General features: G+C 46.5%; 1 protein-coding gene across 2 annotated transcripts in view; it reads left to right on the top strand.

Annotated features, from left to right (window-relative positions):
- The window catches only part of LOC139389973 (basal cell adhesion molecule-like), a 91,758-nt gene that overhangs the window by 44,394 nt on the left and 28,152 nt on the right, over positions 1-19,212 (top strand). For both annotated transcript variants that reach the window (XM_071137031.1, XM_071137041.1), the window contains exons 2-3: positions 15,713-15,837; positions 18,234-18,453. In XM_071137031.1, the coding sequence (XP_070993132.1) occupies positions 15,713-15,837; positions 18,234-18,453 (345 nt within the window). The remainder of the gene's footprint in view (positions 1-15,712; positions 15,838-18,233; positions 18,454-19,212) is intronic.

Genomic DNA, 19,212 nt, shown 5'->3' with positions numbered 1-19,212 from the left:
GTGGCCATCACAAAGCCCTAACCTCAATCCCATAGAACATTTGTGGGCAGAACTGAAAAGGTGTGTGCGAGCAAGGAGGCCTACAAACCTGACTCAGTTGCACCAGCTCTGTCAGGAGGAATGGGCCAAAACTCACCCAACTTATTGTGGGAAGCTTGTGGGAGGTTACCCAAAATGTTTGACCCAAGTTAAACAATTTAAAGGCAATGCTACCAAATACTAATTGAGTGTATGTAAACTTCTGACCCGCTGGGAATGTGATGAAAGAAATAAAAGCTTAAATAAATCATTCTCTCTACTATTATTCTGACATTTCACATTCATAAAATAAAGTGGTGATCCTAACTGACCTAAGACAGGGAATTTTTACTAGGATTAAATGTCAGGAATTGTGAAAAACTGAGTTGAAATGTATTTGGCTAAGGTGTATGTAAACTTCCAACTTCAACTGTATCATCCTATATACCCTTCCCAGCCCTTCCTCCTCTCCATCTCCTCCTCCTCCACAGCCCATCCTCCTTCCCAACTCCTCCTCCTACCCTGACTCCCGAAGCTGACCTGGCCTGCATATCTGCCTCTTATCCCTTTTCCTCTGCTCCCTTAAATTTAGACAGCATAACCCATCTCCCTCACTCCCTCCTATATCCATCTACCTCTTCCCTCCCACTGGACCCCAAAGTTGGGCTTTATCCCCCACCCTCCTACCCACCCCTCTCTCCCTCCTATATCCCATCTACCTCTTCCCTCTCACTGGACCCCAAAGTTGAGCTTTATCCCCCACCCTCCTACCCACCCCTCTTGCTCCTTCCCTAAATCCCTCCGTCTCTCTCCCCCTCTCCATCCATCCCATCTCATCCCTCCGTCTCTTTGGCTCTCCTCTCTTTCATCCTAGTTCATGGGTAAATGTCAGATCTCTTCATTTGCATCTGATACATATCAATGTGTTCCCCCAAAGGTCACCACTTAGCTTGACATCACAGCAATAAATTCCCCGAGGCTGATATCTGCTCAGTATTCAGGATCTTTGAATGAGAAAGTAGTCGGCCCAACGAACATATTTCCACTTTCCATTTTGTTCGTTGTTTGTCTCTTCCTGTATCAGTGGCTAGTTTCCTGTCTCTGTTATATTAAGCTTGTAACAATGTAGTTTCAATTCTTTTTTCATATCCCCCTCTTTCCTCTATTCTCTCTGTCTGTCTGTCTGTGGCTCCCTTTGTAAGCTAGCGTGTTTGTGTGTGTCTGCGTTTGTGTGTGTGTGCCAGCAGCTGTTGTTCCTGAGCTGCACCTGTTCTTGTCTCATCATGGGTGTGTTGACGGACGCCAGATCTTACAAAGACCCACTCTGACACTGGCAGCCTGACCCACTCCACCACGAATCAAGAGCAAATACTCTCGGAATAAAATGTTCCCTTTTTTTTTGTTGCCTGACTACAATATTTTCTCTTGATATGTTAATAAATAAATGCTGTGTTTACCTGCCTACGTATCATAGATCGCAAGACCATTATAAGTCAATACGGCTAACTGGCTAGCTACTACTGTTAGCTAGCCAGATAGCCACAAATAATTGTTAGCTATCTACAGAAGAAGAATTGACATCCAACTTGCATAACATTAGTTGTAGCTCATTTTTGCCTGTTAAACTATCTAGTTAGATACATTATTACAATTCACATGTAGTTATGAAGTAAAACGTTTGCTTTGTGTATATCTTGTTTAGTCTCGATTGTTGCCATTGTTCTGGCTGGAAGAAGGTTCCGTGAATGGGGAGGTGCAGCGTGAGGTAGGGGGTCTGTGAGTACTTCTCAAATGTAACGTTTTATGTGTTCTCCACACTCTCGTCCTCACAAGACCGTACTCAAAAGAGCGTCCTCAGAGAATGCTCTCAGAGCATGAGAATGTGGGGCACGGTTGTATGCATATTGAGAAACACCCTGTATGTTATACGTTCTATATGACACATCATCAGTAGGGGATGCCAGTTTGACTGAACCATTAGGATTCAGCTGTTCTCTCCCACCAACACTTTAATGTATATATTACATACCTAAATCTGTATCACACACATCATTAATCATCCTGCTGTATCGTATATGCTACAGTGGCCCTTGACTTATTCTACATTTTGTTGTTACAGCCTGAATTCAAAATTGATTAAATAAAACTAAATCTCACCCATCTACACAATAGCCCATAATGACAGTGAAAACATGTTTTTAGACATTTTTTTAACTTTATTGGAAATGAAATATAGAAATATCAAATTTACATAAGTATTCACACCCCTGAGTCAATTCTTTGTAGAAGCACATTTGGCAGCAATTACAACTGTGTCTTTTTGGGTATGTCTCTTAGAGCTTTGCACACCTGGAATGTACAAGATTTGTACATAATACTTTTTAAAAAATTATTCAAGCGCTGTCAAGATCATTGTTCATTGCTAGACAGCCATTTTCAAGTCTTGCCGTAGATCTTCAAGCCAATTGAAGTCAAAACATAACTAGGCCACTCAGGAACATTCAATGTCGTCTTGGTGAGCAACTTCAGTGTAGACTTGGCCTTGTGTTTTAGGTTATTGTCCTGCTGAAAGGTGAATTTGTCTTCCCTTGTCTGTTGGAAAGCAGACTGAACCATGTTTTCCTATAGGATTTTGCTTGTGCTTAGATCTATTCTGTTTATTTTTATCCTAAAAAGCTCCCTAGTCCTTGTTGATGACAAGCATACCCATAACATGATGCAGCCAAGACCATGCTTGAAAATATGAAGAGTGGTACTCAGTGATGTGTTGTGTTGGATTTTCCCCAAACATAATGCTTTGTATTCAGGACAAAAAGTTAATTTCATGTTTTGCAGTATTACAAACAGGATGCATGTTTTGGAATATTTTTATTCTGTACAGGCTTCCTTCTTCTCACTCTGTCATTTAGGTTAGTATTGTGGAGTAACTACAATGTTGTTCTCTTATCTCAGTAACTGTTTTAATATCCCCATTGGCCTCATGGTGAAATCCCTGAGCAGTTTCCTTCCTCTCTGGAAACTGAGTGACTGGTTGTATTGATACACCTTCCAAAGTGTAATGAATAACTTCACCATGCTCAAAGGGATATTCAGCATCTGCTCTTTTTATTTGTACACATCTACCAATAGGTGCCCTTCTTTGCGAGGCATTGAAAACCTTCCTGGTCTTTGTGGTTGAATCTGTGTTTGAAATTCATTACTTGATTGAGGGACCTTACAGATAATTGTATATGTGGGGTACAGAGATAGGGTAGTTATTCAAATCTAATTAACCACTTATTGAACGAGGAATGAGTACATGCAACTTATTATGCGATTTGTTAAGCACATGTTTACTCCTAAACATATTTAGGTTTGACATAACAAAGGGGTTGAATACTTATTGACTCAAGACATTTCATCTCCAATTTTTTTATTGATTTCTAAAATCTTCTAGAAACAAAATTATATTTAGCCATCATGAGGTATTGTGTGTAGATCAGTGACACAAAAGCTCAATTTAATCCATTTTAAATTCAGGATGTAACACAACAAAATTGTGAAAAAGTTAAGGTAATGCCAGTGTCACGCTGGTATAAAGGATCTGGAGAAAGGTGCAGGAATACACAATAGGAGTTTTTAATACACCCAAAACAAACACGTATACAAAAACACTGAGCTGTACACAAACAAAAGAGAGAGGGTAAATCTCGTTGAACGACACGGAACAATACCCGTAATACACCATATATAAAGCACGCAGCATAACAGCTGCACCAACGTATAGGTACTCACACCACCAACGCATAGGTACTCACACCACCAACGCATAGGTACTCACACCACCAACGCATAGGTACTCACACCACCAACGCATAGGTACTCACACCACCAACACATAGGTACTCACACCACCAACGCATAGGTACTCACACCACCAACACATAGGTACTCACACCACCAACACATAGGTACTCACACCACCAACACATAGGTACTCACACCACCAACACATAGGTACTCAAACCACCAACGGACATGGGAACAATTACCGGCAAATACAGAGGGAACAGAGGGCACATACTGTATATAACATACTAATCGGAGGAAATGGAAACCAGATGTGTGTAATCAGACAAGACAGTCCGGGGTTGATAATAATGAATCCCGTTCAGTGAAGCCTAGAAAGCCTGTGACGTAAACCTCCGGTACTGGTGAACAGAATGAGCAGCAGTACCGGGGGGTTTCGTGACAGCCACATTAACAGTTATCAGTGAGTAGGTCCATTTTGGAGCCAATGAGAGAGAGGCCTTATGAATAGTGACTGAGAAACACATGCAGGCACACTCATACATAGGGAGAGATAGTCTCCCATGTTCATACATAGGGAGAGATAGTAGAGACAGGATGCCCTGTGGGTGTTCAGATGCTGTTTGAGAGAGAGGGATGAAAGCAGGAAAGTCTGAGCAGTAGGCAGGCAGGGGTAATGAAAAACTCAGTTTGATGTCCAGAATACGACAGTAGGTATGGAGACAACAAGGGAACGAGAGAGAAATAAAAAGTAATGAGAGAAGAAAAGAAAGGGTTGAGGAGGGGATCCTGCTGGTTCCTTCATAATGAGGGGCTCCCGCTCCTGCTGTGTGTGTGTGTGTGTGTGTGTAAGCCAGTGCTATGTTAGAAGGGTTTAGTCAGATGTACTCCCATTAACTGTTTAACACAGTATGTATGAGGGACTGTACCATGGAAAGCTTAAAACACTAAGCTCAATTGAGCTCCTGTACCATTTTGCATCATCTAACAAGGGGATTTGTGTTATCAATGTGACTTCCAGTGTCGGCCTATCACTTTGTGGAAGCTCTACTCTAGTTGTTCTAGCACCACTCATGTAGCTTATGTTGCTCATCAATACTGAATGCTTAGTGTGTGTGTGTGCTCCATGTCAGTCAGTGTGTCTGTGGGTCACAGTTGGAGCGTCTAGTTCCCATCTGTCTGCCCCCCCCCCCCCCCCTCCCCACACACACACACCACACACACACTTTCTCTTTGTTTTCTGTAAATCGGATTATCTACCCCACGTCAGTTAATGGGACCCCCCTGCAGCTAACCCCCCCACTTCCCCTCCCACATACACACCCCACCCACTCGCACAGACAGACCCCACTCCCCTCGCATACACACTAAAAAAACACCCATGCCCACCCCTAGCCCGCCAAAAAACACACACACACACACACACACACACACACACACACACACACACACACACACACACACACACACATACTCTTTTGAGCTCCTGCTGTGGGATCAGATTGGTTCAAGGAGTCACTAATTACTCCATAATTGCCCCTCTCTGTCTGCCCAGCTGCCTCATGGGTAAAACACAAGGGTTAAACTACATCGATCAGACCAGACCGGACTGTATTTGACCTGGCAGAGAGAGAGAATCCACTGGGCACAGACATCAGTTCAACGTCTAGTTTTGATTCACATTTGGTTGAGTTGTCAACTACCGTGAATTAAACTTGAAATCAATAACAAATGTCACCCTGTCATTGGATTTAGGTGAAAAGTTGAAAATACATTTTAAATATCCCTTTTATCAATGACTTTTTGCAAATCCAATCAGTTTTCCACGTTGATTCAAAGTCATCAAATATAATTTTGTTGCTGAAATGAAGTGGAAACAATGTTGATTCAACCAGTTTTTGCCCAGTGGGAAGGAGAGGTAATAGGGATGGAGGGACTTGGGGGTGGGGTTGAAGGCCATAAAGACAGAGAGTAAAGAGAGAAGAGAGACAGGAGAGAGGAAGAGACCGACAGGCATGCTGGCTAGGTGTGACAGTCCCAAGCCCACATTGACACTACCTGTGTATTCTTCCCATGACAATCAATCCCATTCTTCTAGACACTAATAGCTACTGAAGAGCATAGCGTAAGGGTTCCTGACGTATCTACTTCATGTGCTCATTCATTCTCTCTCGCTTCGTCAGGAGCGTTGTTGGTGTTGGCTCATACATAGGGGAGCGAGTGGGAGCGAGTGAGCGGGAGAGAGAGGGAGGGGAGAGAAAGAGATAGAGGGAGGAGAAAGAGAGAGAGGCAGGGGAGAGAAGGAATGAGGAGGAGGGGAGAGAGAGAAGGAGAGAGAAAAAGAGGGAGGGGAGCGAGAGAATGAGGAAGTGAAAAAAGGTCAAATGGAAAGTGATAGAAGTGGAGAGGTTTTGGGATGAGGGGATGAGCGAGGGAGAGAGAGAGAGAGAAAGAGATCTCTTCTGAGAATTTCTAAAATGGAATGACCACTGACCTCTATCTGCAGTGTGTGGGTCACATTGGGTCTTGGTGTCTGACCCTGGAGGAATCTCTCACACACACACTGCAACATAACTCTCTCTCTCTCTCTCTCTCTCTCTCTCTCTCTCTCTCTCTCTCTCTCTCTCACACACAAAATGTTTTTTTGTTCTTTAAGTTATGTCGTATTTGTGCATCTCTGAGCGATGTTCTATCGATTCCAGGGGTTATTTCAGGTTTTAGGTGATTTTTCCTTTAATTTTAACTCCTCTCTCTGTCTCTGTCTCTCTAAAACACCAACACCATCCTTTCATCCCCATCTCTCTCCTTATTACCACTACCAAACAGGAGCCATATTCCCAACACTCCACCCACACACCAAACTATATTTTCCCACAGGCTAATTCTTATATGAATTGAAAATAGTATGCCCAAATCTGGTCCTGTCCAAGTTCACTGCACACTACACAACATCAGCAGTGTGCCTGCAGTATTTATCTCTCTAGTGTATTCTCTCTTTACACACACACACACACACACACACACACACACACACACACACACACACACACACACACACACACACACACACACACACACACACACACACACACACACACACACACACACACACACACACACACACACACACTGTAAATCCACTCTCTGCATGTGAACACGCGTTCCTCCACTCTCTGTGGAAAAGTCTATTCCCCCTCAGGAGACTGAAAAGATTTGGCATGGGTTCTCAGATCCTCAGAGCATCCTGTGACTGGTTGTATCACCACCTGGTATAGCAACTGCTCAGTCTCCGACCGCAAGGCACTGCAGAGGGTAGTGTGTACAGCCCAGTACATTACTGGGGCCAAGCTTCCTGCTATCCAGGACCTCTATACCAGGCGGTGTCAGAGGAAGGCCCTAAAAATGTCCAAAGACTCCAGCCACCCTAGTCATCGACTGTTATCTCTGCTACCGCACTGCAAGCGGAACCAGGGCGCCAGGTCTATGTCCAAAAAGCTTCTAAACAGGTTCTAACCCGAGGCCATAAGACTCCTGAACAGCTAATCAGATGTCTACCTGGACTATTTACATTAACCCCCCCTCTTTTACACTGCTGTTACTCTCTGTTTATTGTCTATGCATTGTCACTTTACCTCTACCTACATATTACCTCAATTATCTCAACTAACCTGTACCCCGTCACATGGACTCTGTACCAGTACCCCCTGTATATAGCCTCACCACTGTTCCTCTTTAATTATTAGTTATTTTTCTATTTTCTTCTTTTTCGTTTTTTAAATGTTTACTTTAGTTTATTTAGTAAATACTTTAACACTTATTTTTCTTAAAACTGTATTGTTGGCCTTGTAAGTAAGCATTTTACTGTAAGGTCTACCTACACCTGTTGTATAAGGCGCATGTGATAAATAACATTTGATTTGATGACGTGATATTTTGCAGTCATGTGTGTAAGTGTATCCAGTAAAGATCTCCCCTGGCTGATTATGCTACAGGCTGTCAGTGTGTGTGGAACACTACAGCGTAGGGTCAACTGATGTAGCTGTCAGTGTGTGGAACACTACAGTGTAGGGTCAACTGATGTGAGGCTGTCAGTGTGTGTGGAACACTACAGCGTAGGGTCAACTGATGTGAGGCTGTTAGTGTGTGGAATACTACAGCGTAGGGTCAACTGATGTGAGGCTGTCAGTGTGTGTGGAACACTACAGCTTAGGGTCAACTGATGTGAGGATGTCAGTGTGTGTGGAACACTACAGCGTAGGGTCAACTGATGTGAGGCTGTCAGTGTGTGTGGAACACTACAGCGTAGGGTCAACTGATGTGAGGCTGTCAGTGTGTGTGGAACACTACAGCGTAGGGTCAACTGATGTGAGGCTGTCAGTGTGTGTGGAACACTACAGCGTAGGGTCAACTGATGTGAGGCTGTCAGTGTGTGTGGAACACTACAGCGTAGGGTCAACTGATGTGAGGCTATCAGTGTGTGTGGAACACTACAGCGTAGGGTCAACTGATGTGAGGCTATCAGTGTGTGTGGAACACTACAGCGTAGGGTCAACTGATGTGAGGCTATCAGTGTGTGTGGAACACTACAGCGTAGGGTCAACTGATGTGAGGCTGTCAGTGTGTGGAACACTACAGCGTAGGGTCAACTGATGTGAGGCTGTCAGTGTGTGGAACACTACAGAGTAGGGTCAACTGATGTGAGGATGTCAGTGTGTGTGGAACACTACAGCGTAGGGTCAACTGATGTGAGGCTGTCAGTGTGTGTGGAACACTACAGCGTAGGGTCAACTGATGTGAGGCTATCAGTGTGTGTGGAACACTACAGCGTAGGGTCAACTGAAGGCTGATGTGAGGCTGTTATCAGGCTGTGTGTGTGGAACACTACAGCGTAGGGTCAACTGATGTGAGGCTATCAGTGTGTGTGGAACACTACAGCGTAGGGTCAACTGATGTGAGGCTGTCAGTGTGTGTGGAACACTACAGCGTAGGGTCAACTGATGTGAGGCTGTCAGTGTGTGGAACACTACAGCGTAGGGTCAACTGATGTGTCAGTGTGTGGGCGTAGGGTCAACTGATGTGAGGCTGTCAGTGTGTGGAACACTACAGCGTAGGGTCAACTGATGTGAGGCTATCAGTGTGTGTGGAACACTACAGCGTAGGGTCAACTGATGTGAGGCTATCAGTGTGTGTGGAACACTACAGCGTAGGGTCAACTGATGTGAGGCTGTTAGTGTGTGTGGAACACTACAGCGTAGGGTCAACTGATGTGAGGCTATCAGTGTGTGTGGAACACTACAGCGTAGGGTCAACTGATGTGAGGCTATCAGTGTGTGTGGAACACTACAGCGTAGGGTCAACTGATGTGAGGCTATCAGTGTGTGTGGAACACTACAGCGTAGGGTCAACTGATGTGAGGCTATCAGTGTGTGTGGAACACTACAGCGTAGGGTCAACTGATGTGAGGCTGTCAGTGTGTGGAACACTACAGCGTAGGGTCAACTGATGTGAGGCTGTCAGTGTGTGTGGAACACTACAGCGTAGGGTCAACTGATGTGAGGCTGTCAGTGTGTGGAACACTACAGCGTAGGGTCAACTGATGTGAGGCTGTCAGTGTGTGTGGAACACTACAGCGTAGGGTCAACTGATGTAGCTGTTAGTGTGTGGAACACTACAGCTTAGGGTCAACTGATGTGAGGATGTCAGTGTGTGTGGAACACTACAGCGTAGGGTCAACTGATGTGAGGCTATCAGTGTGTGGAACACTACAGCGTAGGGTCAACTGATGTGAGGCTGTCAGTGTGTGGAACACTACAGCGTAGGGTCAACTGATGTGAGGCTGTCAGTGTGTGTGGAACACTACAGCGTAGGGTCAACTGATGTAGCTGTTAGTGTGTGGAACACTACAGCGTAGGGTCAACTGATGTGAGGCTATCAGTGTGTGTGGAACACTACAGCGTAGGGTCAACTGATGTGAGGCTGTCAGTGTGTGTGGAACACTACAGCGTAGGGTCAACTGATGTGAGGCTATCAGTGTGTGTGGAACACTACAGCGTAGGGTCAACTGATGTGAGGCTATCAGTGTGTGGAACACTACAGCGTAGGGTCAACTGATGTGAGGCTATCAGTGTGTGTGGAACACTACAGCGTAGGGTCAACTGATGTGTAGGGCTGATGTAGCTGTTCAGTGTGTGGAACACTACAGCGTAGGGTCAACTGATGTGAGGCTGTCAGTGTGTGTGGAACACTACAGCGTAGGGTCAACTGATGTGAGGCTGTCAGTGTGTGTGGAACACTACAGCGTAGGGTCAACTGATGTAGCTGTTAGTGTGTGGAACACTACAGCGTAGGGTCAACTGATGTGAGGCTGTCAGTGTGTGTGGAACACTACAGCGTAGGGTCATGTGAGGCTATCAGTGTGTGTGGAACACTACAGCGTAGGGTCAACTGATGTGAGGCTGTCAGTGTGTGTGGAACACTACAGCGTAGGGTCATGTGAGGCTATCAGTGTGTGTGGAACACTACAGCGTAGGGTCATGTGAGGATGTCAGTGTGTGTGGAACACTACAGCGTAGGGTCAACTGATGTGAGGCTGTCAGTGTGTGTGGAACACTACAGCGTAGGGTCAACTGATGTGAGGCTGTTAGTGTGTGTGGAACACTACAGCGTAGGGTCAACTGATGTGAGGCTGTCAGTGTGTGGAACACTACAGCGTAGGGTCAACTGATGTGAGGCTGTTAGTGTGTGTGGAACACTACAGCGTAGGGTCAACTGATGTGAGGCTGTCAGTGTGTGGAACACTACAGCGTAGGGTCAACTGATGTGAGGCTGTCAGTGTGTGGAACACTACAGCGTAGGGTCAACTGATGTGAGGCTGTCAGTGTGTGGAACACTACAGCGTAGGGTCAACTGATGTGAGGCTGTCAGTGTGTGTGGAACACTACAGCGTAGGGTCAACTGATGTGAGGCTGTCAGTGTGTGGAACACTACAGCGTAGGGTCAACTGATGTGAGGCTGTCAGTGTGTGTGGAACACTACAGCGTAGGGTCAACTGATGTAGCTGTTAGTGTGTGGAACACTACAGCTTAGGGTCAACTGATGTGAGGATGTCAGTGTGTGTGGAACACTACAGCGTAGGGTCAACTGATGTGAGGCTATCAGTGTGTGGAACACTACAGCGTAGGGTCAACTGATGTGAGGATGTTAGTGTGTGTGGAACACTACAGCGTAGGGTCAACTGATGTGAGGCTGTCAGTGTGTGTGGAACACTACAGCGTAGGGTCAACTGATGTGAGGCTGTCAGTGTGTGGAACACTACAGCGTAGGGTCAACTGATGTGAGGCTGTCAGTGTGTGTGGAACACTACAGCGTAGGGTCAACTGATGTGAGGCTATCAGTGTGTGTGGAACACTACAGCGTAGGGTCAACTGATGTGAGGCTGTCAGTGTGTGGAACACTACAGCGTAGGGTCAACAAGGCTGTCAGTGTGTGTGGAACACTACAGCGTAGGGTCAACTGATATAGCTGTTAGTGTGTGGAACACTACAGCTTAGGGTCAACTGATGTGAGGCTATCAGTGTGTGTGGAACACTACAGCGTAGGGTCAACTGATGTGAGGCTATCAGTGTGTGTGGAACACTACAGCGTAGGGTCAACTGATGTGAGGCTGTCAGTGTGTGTGGAACACTACAGCGTAGGGTCAACTGATGTGAGGCTATCAGTGTGTGTGGAACACTACAGCGTAGGGTCAACTGATGTGAGGCTATCAGTGTGTGGAACACTACAGCGTAGGGTCAACTGATGTGAGGCTATCAGTGTGTGTGGAACACTACAGCGTAGGGTCAACTGATGTAGCTGTTAGTGTGTGGAACACTACAGCGTAGGGTCAACTGATGTGAGGCTGTCAGTGTGTGTGGAACACTACAGCGTAGGGTCAACTGATGTGAGGCTGTCAGTGTGTGTGGAACACTACAGCGTAGGGTCAACTGATGTAGCTGTCAGTGTGTGGAACACTACAGTGTAGGGTCAACTGATGTGAGGCTGTCAGTGTGTGTGGAACACTACAGCGTAGGGTCATGTGAGGCTATCAGTGTGTGTGGAACACTACAGCGTAGGGTCAACTGATGTGAGGCTGTCAGTGTGTGTGGAACACTACAGCGTAGGGTCATGTGAGGCTATCAGTGTGTGTGGAACACTACAGCGTAGGGTCATGTGAGGATGTCAGTGTGTGTGGAACACTACAGCGTAGGGTCAACTGATGTGAGGCTGTCAGTGTGTGTGGAACACTACAGCGTAGGGTCAACTGATGTGAGGCTGTCAGTGTGTGGAACACTACAGCGTAGGGTCAACTGATGTGAGGCTGTTAGTGTGTGTGGAACACTACAGCGTAGGGTCAACTGATGTGAGGCTGTCAGTGTGTGGAGCACTACAGCGTAGGGTCAACTGATGTGAGGCTGTCAGTGTGTGGAACACTACAGCGTAGGGTCAACTGATGTGAGGCTGTCAGTGTGTGGAACACTACAGCGTAGGGTCAACTGTTGTAAGGCTGTCAGTGTGTGTGGAACACTACAGCGTAGGGTCAACTGATGTGAGGCTGTCAGTGTGTGTGGAACACTACAGCGTAGGGTCATGTGAGGCTGTCAGTGTGTGTGGAACACAACAGCGTAGGGTCAACTGTTGTAAGGCTGTTAGTGTGTGGAACACTACAGCTTAGGGTCAACTGATGTGAGGCTGTCAGTGTGTGGAACACTACAGCTTAGGGTCAACTGATGTGAGGCTGTCAGTGTGTGTGGAACACTACAGCGTAGGGTCAACTGATGTGAGGCTGTTAGTGTGTGGAACACTACAGCGTAGGGTCAACTGATGTGAGGATGTCAGTGTGTGTGGAACACTACAGCGTAGGGTCAACTGATGTGAGGCTGTCAGTGTGTGGAACACTACAGCGTAGGGTCAACTGATGTGAGGCTATCAGTGTGTGGAACACTACAGCGTAGGGTCAACTGATGTGAGGCTGTCAGTGTGTGTGGAACACTACAGCGTAGGGTCAACTGATGTGAGGCTGTCAGTGTGTGTGGAACACTACAGCGTAGGGTCAACTGATGTGAGGCTCTCAGTGTGTGTGGAACACTACAGCGTAGGGTCAACTGATGTGAGGCTGTCAGTGTGTGTGGAACACTACAGCGTAGGGTCAACTGATGTGAGGCTGTCAGTGTGTGTGGAACACTACAGCGTAGGGTCAACTGTACCATTCTGAACAGGCCTGATCCTGTTGGCACACAGTCTACATTATACATGTCATCAGATTTAGTAGCAGATTCATTGTCGTGATACTTGCCACTTTAGCTAGTGACCACAACATCATACACAGCTATGAATGCCAAGGCCTAATTGTATATGGAGGTTTTTATTAGACAGAGACGGCACTGAATGAATCCCAAATGGAAATGAATGTAGCCTCTTCTATTGTAGCCTGATCTCCCAGACTACTGTTACTGTCTGCTGTGGAGCAGAGTGGAGAATGGTAGCAGGGGGAGACCCCCCGACTGTTACTGCCTGCTGTGGAGCAGAGTGGAGAATGGTAGCAGGGGGAGACCCCCCCACTGTTTCTGCCTGCTGGGGAGCAGAGTGGAGAATGGTTGCAGGGAGAGACCTCCCCACTGTTACTGCCTGCTGTGGAGCAGAGTGGAGAAAGGTAGCAGGGAGAGACCTCCCCACTGTTACTGCCTGCTGGGGAGCAGAGTGGAGAATGGTAGCAGAGAGAGACCTCCCCACTGTTACTGCATGCTGTGGAGCAGAGTGGAGAATGGTAGCAGGGGGAGACCTCCCCACTGTTACTGCATGCTGTGGAGCAGAGTGGAGAATGGTAGCAGGGGGAGACCCCCACACTGTTACTGCCTGCTGTGGAGCAGAGTGGAGAATGGTAGCAGGGAGAGACCCCCCCACTGTTACTGCCTGCTGTGGAGCAGAGTGGAGAATGGTAGCAGGGAGAGACCCCCCCACTGTTACTGCCTGTTGTGGAGCAGAGTGGAGAATGGTAGCAGGGAGAGACCCCCCCACTGTTACTGCCTGCTGTCGAGCAGAGTGGAGAATGGTAGCAGGGAGAGACCCCCCCACTGTTACTGCCTGCTGGTGAGCAGAGTGGAGAATGGTAGCAGGGAGAGGGGTGAGACCTCCCCACTGTTCTCACTGTCACCGTTCACTATCCCCCCATGAACCATTCTCTGTCCATCTACCTCTCTCTCTCTCTCCCCTTCTCTCATTGATATCTAAGACACTGTGTGTATCCAAATGTCCCAGTTGAATGTAGTCTCCACTGAGCTGCCTGCCAGGAAGGCCACTCTGTTCTTTCTGACTGAGAGTGTCCTTCTATATTCTACCCATTGTGTTCTACTCTGAAGTCCTCAATAAACTATCTGTCAGGCTGTTTGTTCATTACTATGAACATGTCCCATCTTCATTTCATACGCGACAGTACAGTGGTTTTCATACATGGCGATTTGCACCCGACAAGGCCTTGTGTGGTCCTTGAAGATGTACCTCTTCAATACTAGAATACTATAGTGGTACAATCCCAGAATGACGTGTTGTCCCTGTACCATGTTTAGAAAGACAGTGTTTTTCTCAGTGTGTGATTTTGTGTCTCTCAGTGAGTATAAGGTGTGTTTGGGGTTCGTCACAGACTGCTACCTCTTGCTGTTGTCTGTCTGTTTGTTTCTCTGTGTGTGTTATCTGTCTGGGGCATCACAGGAAAAGGTGTGCTCCAGCACTGATAAAGACCTGCCTGGACGCCATTCAGCTGTCTTAGCTTTTTTACCTTTCTTTAGAAACAATCAGAAGCTCAGGGCTTTATGCAAACACAGACACACACACACATCTGTAGGCTTCATTTAGTTACAGGAGCTGGTAGGTTCAGTTAAAGGACAGACAATCTGGACTCAACTCCACAGCTGGAATCCATACCATCTATTTACCTCCCTCCATCCATCCTTTTCCTCCCTCTCATCAATCGCTCCCTCCTTCTTCCCCTTGCCCTGACTGGTCCCGGGTCTCTCTCTCTCTGTGTGTGTGTGTGTGTGTGTGTGTGTGTGTGTGTGTGTGTGTGTGTGTGTGTGTGTGTGTGTGTGTGTGTGTGTGTGTTTATTACGTAACATGCCATACACACATCTTTGGTATGGAGTGTTGAACAGTGTGTGGCATGTGTATGTAACGTTACACCCTTTGGTGGCCCCCCTGCCTTTCCCATCAGCGAACATTCTCTCATTTTATGCTGTTCTTTGAGCTTTCCTTTTTTGTTTTAGACTCGTTTTTATAGAATAATAGGTATTTGACATAAAAACGTGTGTATTTAAACTCAACATAATAATGTGAAAGTCCCTCAATAACTAATCATCACCCCTCTCTCTCTCTCTCTCTCTCTCTCTCTCTCTCTCTCTCTCTCTCTCTCTCTCTCTTTCTTTCTCCCTCTCTCTCCCTCTCCCTCCCTCCCTCTCTCTCCTTCTCCCTCTCCCTCGCTCTGCCTCTCTCTCTCTCTTTCTTTCTCCCTCTCTCTCCCTCTCCCTCCCTCTCTCTCTCTCTCTCTCTCTCTCTCTCTCTCTCTCTCTCTCTCTCTCTCTCTCTCTCTCTCTCTCTCTCTCTCTCTCTCTCTCTTTCTCCCTCTCTCTCCCTCTCCCTCCCTCCCTCCCTCTCTCTCCTTCTCCCTCTCCCTCTCTCTCGCTCTCTCTCTCTCTCTCTCTCTCTCTCTTTCTTTCTCCCTCTCTCTCCCTCTCCCTCCCTCCCTCTCTCTCCTTCTCCCTCTCCCTTGCTCTGCCTCTCTCTCTCTCTCTTTTTCTTTCTCCCTCTCTCTCCCTCTCCCTTTCTTTCTCCCTCTCTCTCCTTCTCCCTCTCTGTCTCTCTCTCTCTCTCTCTGCAGTGTGCTGGGCCGTCGTGACAGTGACAGTGACTCCCAAGGTGGAGGTGATCAAGGGAGAGTCAGCCAGTCTGCCCTGCACCTTCAAAATCACTCCCTCCCCGAACAACATCGTGGAGTGGTTCATTGTATGTCTCCTACTACTTTACTCCTAGCGTCCCACATTAAAAAATACTACAGTTTACTATATAATACTACAGTGCTTACTATAGAATTCAGTAGTAAACTGTAGTATGCTGTAGAATACTAACTACACAAATCAAATCAAATGTTATTTGTAACATGCGCCGAATACAACACAACGAATACCGTGAAATGCTTACTCACAAGCCCTTAACCAACAATACAGTTCAAGAAATAGAGTTAAGAAAATACGGTATTTACTAAAATAACTAAATTAACAAATAAAATAAAAAGTAACACAATAAAATGACAACAGTAACGAGGCTATATACAGAGGGTACCGGTACCGAGTCAATGTGTGGGGGTATGGGTGAGTCGAGGTAATTTGTACAACTAAAAACAAAACCCTGAGGGTTTCCGTTAAGATGGATTGGAAAATATGGCGATGTACAACATGATGGTTGGGAGTAGGCTACAGGATTGGAAGATTCTAAATTGTTTCCCTTCATTAGAAAACTTTGTTCCAATATTTCTGTAAATCAGTGATATTTATTCCCATAGTAATTTGTTATGGGTCCATAACTAAGTCAACATCTGCGCAATCTACAATACATACTGTAGTTAACATGGGACTCTTTCAAAATGCAGATGTTGATTTAGTTATGGCTCGGGGGATTCGATCTTGCAACCTTACAGTTAACTGGTCCAACGCTCGAACCACCTGCCTCACAAGGAGACTGCCTGTTACACGAATACAGTAAGAAGCCAAGGTAAGTTGCTAGCTAGCATTAAACTTATCTTATAAAAAACAATCACTCAATCAATCATAATCACTAGTTAACTACACATGGTTGATGATATTACTAGTTTATCTATTGTGTCCTGCGTTGCATATAATCGATGCGGTGCGCATTCGCGGAAAAAGGACTGCTCCAATGTGTACCTAACCATAAACATCAATGCCTTTCTTAAAATCAATACACAAGTATATATTTTTAAACCTGCATATTTAGCTAAAAGAAATCCAGGTTAGCAGGCAATATTAACCAGGTGAAATTGTGTCACTTCTCTTGTGTTCATTGCACGCAGAGTCAGGGTATATGTGATAATAATAAATGTTTTGTTTTCGAAATGATAGTTTCCGGATTCGACCATATTAATGACCAAAGGCTCGTATTTCTGTGTGTTATTATGTTATAATTAAGTCTATGATTTGATATTTGATAGAGCAGTCTGACTGAGCGGTGGTAGGCACCAGCAGGTTCGTAAGCATTCATTCAAACAGCACTTTCGTGCATTTGCCAGCAGCTCTTTGCTGTGCTTCAAGCATTTCAAGCCTATCAACTTCCGAGATTAGGCTGGTGTAACCGATGTGAAATGGCTAGCTAGTTAGCGGGGTGTGCGCTAATAGCGTTTCAAACATCACTCGCTCTGAGACTTGGAGTGGTTGTTCCCCTTGCCCTGCAAGGGCCGCGGCTTTTGTGGAGCGATGGGTAACGCTGCTTTGAGGGTGGCTGTTGTTGATGTGCGGACATGAACCCGATCAAACATCTCTGGAGAGACCTGAAAATAGCTGTGCAGCAAGGCTCCCATTCAACCTAACTTAGCTTGAGAGAATCTGCAGAGAAGAATGGGAAAAACTTCACATGTAATCGCTGCCAAAGGTGCTTCAACAAAGTACTGAGTAAAAGGTCTGAATACTTGTAAATGTGATATTTCAGGGGGGTTTTGTTAATACATTTGTAAAAAAATCAGTTTGGGGTATTGTGTGTAGATTGATAAGGGGAAAAACTACTAAATCAATTTTAGAATAAGGCTGTAATGAAAAAGTCAATGGGTCTGAATACTTTCCGAAGGCACTGTACATATCTCTGTGAAGTGTCTGTGCTGTTTATTGAACTTGTGAAAAACAAATTCCTCTCTGGCCATCTACCCCTTCCCCCTCTCTCCTCTTCCCCTCTCTCCTCTTCCCCTCTCTCCTCTTCCCCTCTCTCCACTTCCCCTCTCTCCACTTCACCTCTCTCCTCTTCCCCTCTCTCCTCTTCCCCTCTCTCCACTTCCCCTCTCTCCTCTTCCCCTCTCTCCACTTCCCCTCTCTCCTCTTCCCCTCTCTCCTCTTCCCCTCTCTCCACTTCCCCTCTCTCCTCTTCCCCTCTCTCCTCTTCCCCTCTCTCCACTTCCCCTCTCTCCTCTTCCCCTCTCTCCACTTCCCCTCTCTCCTCTTCCTCCTCTCTCCTCTTCCCCTCTCTCCTCTTCCCCTCTCTCCACCCTGATTGTTTTTAATCTAATTTATTTTCTTCACTCTTTCTAATCTCCCTCTTCTCTCTTCCTCCCCTCTCTCTTTCTGTTTCCTTCCTATCCCCCTCTCTCCTATCCCCCTCTCTCCTCTTCCCCTCACAAGGAGGAGGGTGGCACCAGGAAGCGTGTTGCGTTCCGCTCCGTGTCAGGCGGCGAAGTGAAGAGTGATGAGGGGACACGTCTGTCCGACAGAGTGACCATGGGAAGGGACTTTTCTCTGACCATCTCCCCCGTGGCGGTGGAGGACCAGCTGCCCTTCTACTGCCAGGTCACTGCTGGCCCTGCCGGGGTTGGAGAGGCCATCACACAGCTCAAAGTCTTCTGTGAGTTACTGACCACTGACCTTGAGAGTGACCCTACTGTGACCTTTAGAGTGACCCCACTGTGACCTTTCGCTGTATTGGATGCCGTCTGGATTCTGACTGTCGGGATGAGAGTGTGTATGTTGTGTTTGCTAGATGAGAGTGTGTGTGTGCGGTGTCTGCTAGATGAGAGTGTGTGTGTTGTGTGTGCTAGATGAGAGTGTGTGTGTTGTGTGTGCTAGATGAGAGTGTATGTGTGTGTTGTGTGTGTGATGAGAGTGTGTGTGTGTTGTGTGTGTGTGTGTGTGTGTGTGTGTGTGTGTGTGTGTGTGTGTGTGTGTGTGTGTGTGTGCGTGCTAGATGAGAGTGTGTGTGTGTGTGTGTGTTGTGTGTGCTAAATGAGTGTGTGTGTGTTGTGTGTGCTAGATGAGTGTGTGTGTTGTGTGTGTGTTGTGTGTGCTAGATGGAGTGTGTGTGTTGTGTTTGCTAGATGAGAGTGCGTGTGTTGTGTGTGCTAGATGAGAAGAGTGTGTGTGTGTGTGTGTGTGTGTTGTGTGTGCTAGATGAGTGTGTGTGTGTGTGTGTGTTGTGTGTGCTACATGAGAGTGCGTGTGTTGTGTGTGCTAGATGAGAGTGTGTGTGTGTGTGTGTGTGTGTGTGTGTGTGTGTGTGTGTGTGTGTGTGTGTGTGTGTGTGTGTGTGTGTGTGTGTGTGTGTGTGTGTGTGTGTGTGTGTGTGTGTGTGTTGTGTGCTAGATGAGAGTGTGTGTGTTGTGTGTGC

This window comes from Oncorhynchus clarkii, chromosome 3, assembly GCF_045791955.1.
Source record: "Oncorhynchus clarkii lewisi isolate Uvic-CL-2024 chromosome 3, UVic_Ocla_1.0, whole genome shotgun sequence".
Classification (NCBI taxonomy): Eukaryota; Metazoa; Chordata; class Actinopteri; order Salmoniformes; family Salmonidae; genus Oncorhynchus; species Oncorhynchus clarkii.
This window is presented reverse-complemented; position numbering and strand designations above follow the sequence as displayed.